The sequence below is a fragment of the Cydia strobilella genome, chromosome 13 (assembly GCF_947568885.1).
Source record: "Cydia strobilella chromosome 13, ilCydStro3.1, whole genome shotgun sequence".
Taxonomy (NCBI): Eukaryota; Metazoa; Arthropoda; class Insecta; order Lepidoptera; family Tortricidae; genus Cydia; species Cydia strobilella.
In genome coordinates this window covers 8,704,471-8,713,063 of record NC_086053.1, presented here as the reverse complement: position 1 = coordinate 8,713,063, position 8,593 = coordinate 8,704,471, and the positions used below count along the sequence as shown (strand labels likewise).

General features: G+C 41.6%; 1 protein-coding gene across 2 annotated transcripts in view; it reads right to left on the bottom strand.

Moving 5' to 3' along the window:
• Nucleotides 1–364: 364 nt before the first annotated feature.
• Nucleotides 365–8,593, bottom strand: part of LOC134746626 (uncharacterized) — a 164,845-nt gene continuing 156,616 nt past the window's right edge. For both annotated transcript variants that reach the window (XM_063681063.1, XM_063681064.1), the window contains 8 exons: nt 7,074–7,238; nt 5,960–6,318; nt 5,778–5,874; nt 5,465–5,695; nt 5,097–5,218; nt 3,857–4,061; nt 3,458–3,608; nt 365–3,231 (listed from right to left, as the gene is read on the bottom strand). In XM_063681063.1, the coding sequence (XP_063537133.1) occupies nt 1,121–3,231; nt 3,458–3,608; nt 3,857–4,061; nt 5,097–5,218; nt 5,465–5,695; nt 5,778–5,874; nt 5,960–6,318; nt 7,074–7,238 (3,441 nt within the window). In that variant the 3' untranslated portion in view covers nt 365–1,120. The remainder of the gene's footprint in view (nt 3,232–3,457; nt 3,609–3,856; nt 4,062–5,096; nt 5,219–5,464; nt 5,696–5,777; nt 5,875–5,959; nt 6,319–7,073; nt 7,239–8,593) is intronic.

The following is an 8,593-nucleotide window of genomic DNA, read 5'->3' as shown; positions in this document are numbered from 1 at the left end:
TGGCCTATTAGGGTCCGTTTTTGAAAAATTCATTCCCTAAGTTGGTGAAAAAAGGATCGAACTTGAAATGTCGTAAAGACACACAATAATAGAACACGAGAAAAGTGATTTCAGCGTTTTTATATATTTAAGCCCTAATGGAGTTAAAATGTGTTGAAAGTTTAAATCGGGAGCAAAAATTTTTTTCAATAGTGAACTTGAAAATCATGAGCTAGGATGATTTATACATAAATTTATTGGTTTATTAGAAACCACAATTCCCCTAATGAGGGCGCCACTGGATGGTCGACCCAGTCCGTCGACGTACCTACTCTATACGAATACGCGGCACAATGAGGGGAAGGCAAAGTCATTAAGAATTCAATATCATTAAAATTGTTTAATGTATTTTAGTAAATTATAATAGGTACAATCATACTTACATTATATACACAGGGTTACCTACCTTTAAGTCAATAAAATATATTTAATATTTCTCTTACGATATACATGACACATAAAAATCAAAAGTTTACGTATTTTTTGAAGACACGACAGGTAAAATCTATAAAATTGTAACCCGCAGCAATAGTCCCTACAAATTGGGAGGTACATTCACACAAGAAACATCGATTTACTATATTAGCTTTGCAAACTAATCTTACGTCTTTGGAAATACATCACCAAAACTACTCGGGTTATGGTCACAAAAGATACTTAAGGCGGGATTCACAAGACACTGCTAAAATATAACATCGCTATATGTAGGTATATTAAAACGACAAGAACTATTAAAGATTTCTATATAAAATATAACATATATTATTATATCTTGTTGAATAACGTCCTTCAATGTCAGTTAAGTAACACAGACACTCAGTCTCAGTCTGTGCAGAATGGTGTCAGTATAAGTGTAATAATTTGATTATTGTGATTTTTCACTAATTCGGGAAATGCTAATTCCTGCACATTTTCTTACTTCCAGAAGCAAGTTATTTCAACATTTATATGTGAATAGCAATATTCATTTTACATCACTGTAATATTTCTGATGGCATCTCGTTAACTCACCAAGATCTAACTTGGTGCGATTCAAACATTCATATATAATATAGGTACCTTCTTGTGCTTCAAGCAGCATTTAAACGTAGGATTCCGACTCGGTGTCAGACTCGGAGCAGTCCAAAGCTAAAACGTTTTGGTCAGTTTTGTCAGCACCATTGGGCGGGTCCCTGTACAGCGGCGGTACGGACTTGGACCTCGATGCCTTGTCGTCTTTGTTAACGTGAACCGGTGGGAACTTTTTCAGTACTCTCTGATATACCATCTTCCTCGGAGGCACCGGCGGCGGCATGTGCGGCGGCTTCTTGCTGTTATTTTGTTCTTTCTCTGACGTGTGGTACTCCGGATTCACCGCCGTCGGTGTAGCTTTGTAGATGTCTGACGCAAACATGTTAGTCGACTTCTCTTCGTGGAAAATATCCCGCCTACGGTTGTAAACGGAAGTGTAAAGGGGCTCGATATACTGGGTCGTGTAGCAGTTCTCGAACGAGCTCTCACTAGCGGGGGACTCCGTCGATCGACTGTTAAATGAGTTCTGCGGCTGATACAGCGTGTCGCTGCTGCTGGAATCGCTGTGCAGAATAATGTTTGCTAGCGATTTTGAGGCATTCAACTTGTTGTTGTTATAGTTGCGGTGTCTGGATTTTTTGCTTTCATCCGAATTATGGATGTTATCCACGTAGGAATATACTTTTTGTAAAGGATTCATAAGTTTTTCTCGCACTCTGTTGTCAGCTATTGGAGATGCCGTACAACTTTTGTTGCACATATGGGCGGGATCGAAGCGTCGTTTGCGGCAGTTGTTAGCGTTGTTTATAACATCGTAGTTTCCGTTTCGAACTTTTTCAGAGCTACTGTTAGAGTGCCCGTCTTCACTAACTTCTAAACTTTTCGTCCTCGCTGCTTGACGAGACCAGTCATTTCTTGTAAAAATGGTGGCTGCCGGTGTTACACTACCATCGTTATTTTGAGAGGATTCTCCAGGTTTCTTTGCCATTTGTCCATATATGTTTTCTGGCTTGCTATTGTAGTTAGCACTTTTCTTTTCCCACCCAGTATATACTCGCGAATAATTAGTATTAGCTAGTATATCAGCATGAGCCTGATACTGGGTCTGTCGCTGTATACTCTCAGTAAACATGGCGAGGTCGTGTAAATTACTGTACAAAATATTTTCTTGACTAGAAACCAGATCTCGCTTCTTATCCATTGGTTCCTGTTTGACTTCTAAAAGATTATCGGAACTTTTAGCTCTGTTAAAATTCTTATTAGTTATGGTTTTATCTAAATCCTGGGTTTCGGAGAACATACTATAAACCTTTGAAGTACGAGCAGCCTTAGAAACGTTGCTCCTCGGTGGTTTCTGTGGTTCAAGACCTGTAATATACTTCGCGGGACTTTGACTATAAATGTCTGCCGTCGACCGTTTGACGGCAGTTTTGGAAACATAATTTCTTTCGTCAATATTATTTGAGATTCCAATATTAATCGAGTTGTGAACATAACGTTCGCCAATGTAGGGTGTCGTGTAAAGCTCTTCATTGACTGTGTTGTACAATTCTGATTTGTTCGAATATAGGTTTTGCCTGTGCGTCATCTGCGGGAGCCCGTTGACATTGTGGGTCTCTGCAGAGTATCGTGATACCATTTTGTTCTCCTGTTGTAGATTACACGTTGGGGTCGATAGGCTGTGCAGTATATTGCGTGGCGCTGGACTGTTTCCTCCGTTGCTGTTTGAATCATCTTCTGACAGTGTCAGCCCGGAATCTCGGCTCAAGGATAACTTTTCCTTACGAGGTGAAGATAGTTCCATTGAGTCAAGTGAAATTCCAACCGAATGAAGACTATCGCTTTCTTCTGCGCCTGAGTCAAGCAATGCATTTGAAGATTCCGGGCTGCCGCTTCCCAGAAGACCAGATATTTGTGGGCCGAAAAGAGCTTCAGCTTTCACTATTAAAAGTTCTACAACCATTGGCACTGCTTTGGGAGCTTTGTCACAGGGAGTGTTGGGCCACAGAAGGCTCGGGCCAACGCACACGCCGAGGTTCATGGGGCACATGAGATTGATGTTTGACTTCTTGGCGATGGCTTGAAGCAGGCACACGAAGTAAGTCAACATGTTGTAGTGCGATTTCGGCAGTTTCAATAATAACGAGCGTACGGCATTGACTTTTTCCGTCTGAGGCAAACCTGTAACAATAAATATGCCAATTTATTGCGCTGTTTTCACATCAAGTGACATTCTTCAGCGCCCTTAAAATATTGCGTATTAATGCGTTGTCTTGTAATAGAACTCTTGATCGCCTTGAGTCATACTTATTTATTGCACTAGTTGGTAATTTAATGCCAAGGTCTCGGACACGATATAAACATCCGTCGAAATAATAATAATGTTGTTTTTTTAAGATCGACTCACCGAGTAGTTGTAACCAGGACGGGTACAGATCAGCAGATAGAAGCGGCTGGGGCAGGGCACGGAAGAATTCCTTCACTAAAGCAGCCAGTAGTAGTACGGGAGCTCGGTCTAGTTCTGCGCAGCCCTCCGCCCAAGGGCCAAGGGTATCCAGCTGGAAAAAAAACACATTTTACGTCAGGTACTTCTAAGCACTTATCAAAAGTGAAATGGAATAATATAATATTGCCTAATAGGTAATACAGTCTGAGGAGGGAAGTTAACAAAAAGGGAATGCGATATTGCGGAGGCAGCCGTATACTAGACGAGATTTAACGAGAGAGCTCGTACTTTTAATCTGTCCTGCGATGAACTCAATTCTTAAATGTTCAACTAAAAAATCCAACCAAAAGTGAAAGGTACCTTATCCCTGAGCAGCCTCAAAGCCTTCGCGTTAGCGCTCCGCCGGAAGACTCCATGCGTAAGCGGTGCGGTGGCGCGCAGCCTCTTCAGCGCGTGCAGGAGCGCCGGCGGCGGGGTGCCGCTGCAGAGCCGCGTGAGGGGCACGCCGAACAGCCGCCCGCCGCGCCGCAGCAAGCGCAATCCTCGCCCCGGCGTAATACTGCCGCTATTGACAAGCATTGTTTTATGTTACAGGTTGTTCATGTTACAAGTGGTATATTGCTCAATTGTTCGGGCGCACTCGGCTGCTCTGAGCAATTGAAGCATGGTCTAGAGAGTGAAAAAGTGAATGTGCCATGCGTTAAGCCCGTCACAGACGGAGCGATAATATACCAAAAGATATCTTATAGCAAGGCATCTTAAAATACCTTGCTATGTTGTCTACTCGGTATATTACGATATATTTTGGTATACATATTTCGTTTCTCTCACAATGTAGGTGCCAGACAGAGCGATATTTATTTTGGTATCCTTGTCGTGTGTGGTGCTTAGCTATACTATAAGGTATCTTAGGGCGTCTTAAGATATTTTACGGTATATTAATAATATTATTGCTCCGTCTGTGACGGGCTTTAGGAAGGGACAATATGATTCGTGACGTTTATAGATATTTTATATATACTGTCCACGCGCCAATTCCGTGCATTCGGTGATCGAGGAAGTGCGGGGTGTGCGCCGCGCCCGTACGTACAAAATGACACCACTCTGTCATGACGCCCAATATTCCTAACGTTCCTCAGCCGTGCACGGAATTCGCGCGCGGACAGTACTATATGTACATATAGAAATAAATAAGTTAAACTAAGAATAGCTCTAAGATGGTTGATCTAATTTAAATTGTCCTAAATTATTTAATATAGCATCCATAAGCATTTTAATTTGACTTTATTTAATACTGCTTGCGACAATTTATACGAGTCATCGTGACCGCAGGTCACTAATTTTTATACGTGGGTGGATTTTAGATGCGTGTGGACCACCATCAAACGTAACGATAGTTGACCACATAAAGAGGAAGGTTTTGTGTCTTTGCATAGATGAGTCATAAGCAAGGTATCTCTTATGACGCATCAGCCTGGCGTCTTCGATTTTACGACAGTTCACATCTTATAAATTGCTGTGAATTAACGTTCCATAAGTCTTTTGTCTACAAAAAATCACAAGCGCCGTAAGCATAAGTTATATAACAAGAAATACTCACTTTTTTAATCCCTGATTCTTTTTTCTTAACTCGAACACCAAACCACACGGGTTGTTCTTGGCATTTACATGTTCCAAGTCGAAACCATCTTCATTTGATAAAGTCTGCCTTATTCTAGACATCTGGAAATAAGATAAGAACAATGATTTAATAATGAGAATGAATTTGGGATTTGATTGCAGATTATTCTGAAGTGGCAAAGTTGGCAACCAAAAAATAATAAGTGAGCCAAATACTTTGGTAAAACAATATGTTTAATATTTTGGTACTGCAAAAAGTTTTAAAGATAAATCTTACTAACATAAGCATTGACATCGCGCTGTTTGATATGTACTATAGAAAAAGTATTAGTTTTTCAGATTTCCCACCTGTATGGCATGTGGTCTTTCAATGCCTTGCAAAGGAGTTGGTGGAGCATCTCTTGAAATTCGCACGCAAAGCGCAAATTCACTTGCTGCTCCCCATCTTCCATCTCCTTCATTCTCGCCTTCAACTTCAGCATCTCCATCTCCCTCTGTTCCGCCATTTTGCAATACATGTAAGGCTTGGCGGACGACACAGCGAGCGCTCATCTCTGGACCCACGGATACAGTTTTGCACTGGAATTTAATAATAAAATGTTAAATTGTTATCCGAATATCTGTTATTCTTCCAAATATTTATATATATATTTATACTTACGAATTCAATTGAAGATGTTAAGTCTTTGTAAAAGATCTGGATGTTAGTTAACTTTGGTTCCGTGGACAGCTGAGCAGTTAAAGCATTTTGAATTTTCCTGTAACAAACAAAAACTCGGTAAGACTCGGTCCTGTTTCAATTACCGAAATTGATTTCAATAATAAAAATTTAACTGGTCATACCTGTACCAGGTATCTCTAGTAGCTTGCGTGGGGTACGTGGCAAGATAGTTGGCAACGCCAGTGAGCGTCGGCCATCCGATCAGGAAGCCGGTGTCGTCGCCGTCTGGCAGCGATATCCACATCTCGGCCAGTCTGACGCATTCCTTCAGTTTAAAGCAGTTGCTTCCTCGTGACTTGCCGACTATCAGCAAGTCGCTGAACAGGAACAGATGACGATCTAGCGGTGGGGACGTGTTTCCCAAGGGGCCCAGCTGGACAGGTGCCTCCATGATGAAGGTGCGAGGTGAAAGGGAGGTGGTGCTCGCGCTGACTGTTCCGCCAATGTCCAAACTTGGCCTCTTGCGAAGGCTTTTCGATTTCTGAAAATCATAAATTACTTTTCGTGAGATATTGATAGCAATCTTTTAAGCTATAGGGAGACTTAGGAATAACGATTACTTATATTACTGTTTTTCAAATGTTAATGTATGTACAGTGAGCCTGCCGACATCTGCTTAATTAGTAAAGTGTAAGATTAAACGGGTGATGTTATAAGTAGTTTACAAAATAAAACATAGCGGTCTGCCAGCTAGTCTAGCCTACGTAATGCTCACAGACCCAGCGCTAAGGTGTCGTAACTACAGATACAGATGTAGTGCATAATTGTTTGCCATCGTATTTTCACGGAAACGCACGAACGTGTTATGCTATTTCAGTCAGTTTCAGTATAATAAGTACTGAAGTTGACAGAAGTAGCATGACAAAACCGAACGTTTCCGATATTGCTTACTCATGTGTATAAAGCGAGAGTTTAATAATACCTGTGATAAAATAGTAATTTGTTTTATTAGGGTTCCGTACCCAAAGGGTAAAAACGGAACCCATTAATAAGACTCCGCTGTCCGTCTGTCTGTCACCAGGCTGTATCTCATGAACCGTGATAGCTAGACAGTTGAAATTTTCACAGATGATGTCTTTCTGTTGCCGCTATAACAACAAATACTAAAAAGAACGGAACCCTCGGTGCGCGAGTCCGACTCGCACTTGGCCGGTATTTTATAAATTATCACGTCGCGACACAACGATGGAAAAGCGCGTTCTTAGTCTCAATTCAGTAGATGAATATGGAATTTACCTGCGCATGGTGCGAGGCGAGCGCCGCGGGTGCGTCCGCGTCGTGCAGCGCGAGGTAGTCGTGCGGGAAGAGGTCCTGCACGCGCTCCAGGTCTGATAGGCGCGCGGCGCGGCGTCGCGCGCAACCGCCGCCCGCCAATCGCTCGTACTGGGCCAACCGCTCGATCTGAAACAAGCAAAATTACATTTAATTTTTTGCCAGAGATTAACATTTTTCGTTGTCGATTTCACTCAGCGTTTTTTTTATGGGCAGAATTGGATCTTTAAAAAGTATGTCCTTTATACGTAGCCGCTCGAACTATCCAAATGTGCAATATTTTGATTAGTCGTAGTTACATTCAGGTTAAGGGCATATCAGGGCATACAAATGATAAGGTACAAGATAAAAACAAACAGCGTTTCATAAACTCTCGGCTAGAAACAATAGCATGTATAAACTTAAAACATTACGAAACAAATGCGCCTCCCGACAGTTCATATTAAAAAGTCATGTACGTTATCTACGATGATTGGTATCTACGAGTCAAAAGAACAAAAAAAGAAAAGAAAATGATGGTGTAATCTCATATCCGTCAAGCATTATCATTCATTACCCATGTTGCCTATTGAAACGTAACAATTGTAATCTAAATTCTCATCGCATCGTATGAGCAGCGAGGTCCTGAGGGTGACTTCCCGACTCACGGAGGGCTCTCGACCGTGTCCACGACAATGCTACCTTATTATAACAGGGCAAAGGACCGTGAGACTCTTAGTAGTCATTGTTACTATCTACCTATTCAATAACAAAGCACAACGCCTATTCAACTCCGTTATAATTTTAGGAATCACACCATGATGACCGTTCAATGACACTTTAAATAAAAGTAGTGCAATAGTTACCTATGCGATTATTCGCAAATGGTGTGCCTAATGGCAAACACAGCGCTGCATTACTGTTGGTTATAAGAATCTCATTAAGGCAGGGTCTCAAGTGACTCTGATTCGAATGGAGTCGTGTTCAGTGGATCGTAAAATTATGCGTTTGACTCACGGGCAACATTACACTTCGAGTTACGTGCTATCTGACTCCATTATGTTCTCAGAAGTCGCAGCGAGCTTTGCTTATCATTTGTGATATTTTTAATATCTCTATTTTATTACATGAGACATCCTCTTTATAAAATTGAACCTAAGCTACACACGGATGAACGTAAACAATCAGTTATTCAGCTTAGAAATATAATATGTTCTACAGGCAGTGCTGTCGCTTGGCTGGCATGTTGTATTAAGGCCATTAAATTAGGTCTAGTGATTCAATTCTTACTCTGTCAGCGGTATCGATCTATTATGTGCTGTTAGGTGCAGCGAGAGACTGTGATTATGTGCCTGGTTGTTATAACCGTCAGTTCACGGAGTTTTTCGTTTCAATGAGCTGACACGGCACCGTTACACGATCGCGATTACACACGACACGAGTAATGACGACACTGAACACTCGGCCTCGGGTACCTACGCTACTTTACTACATAGGTACATACA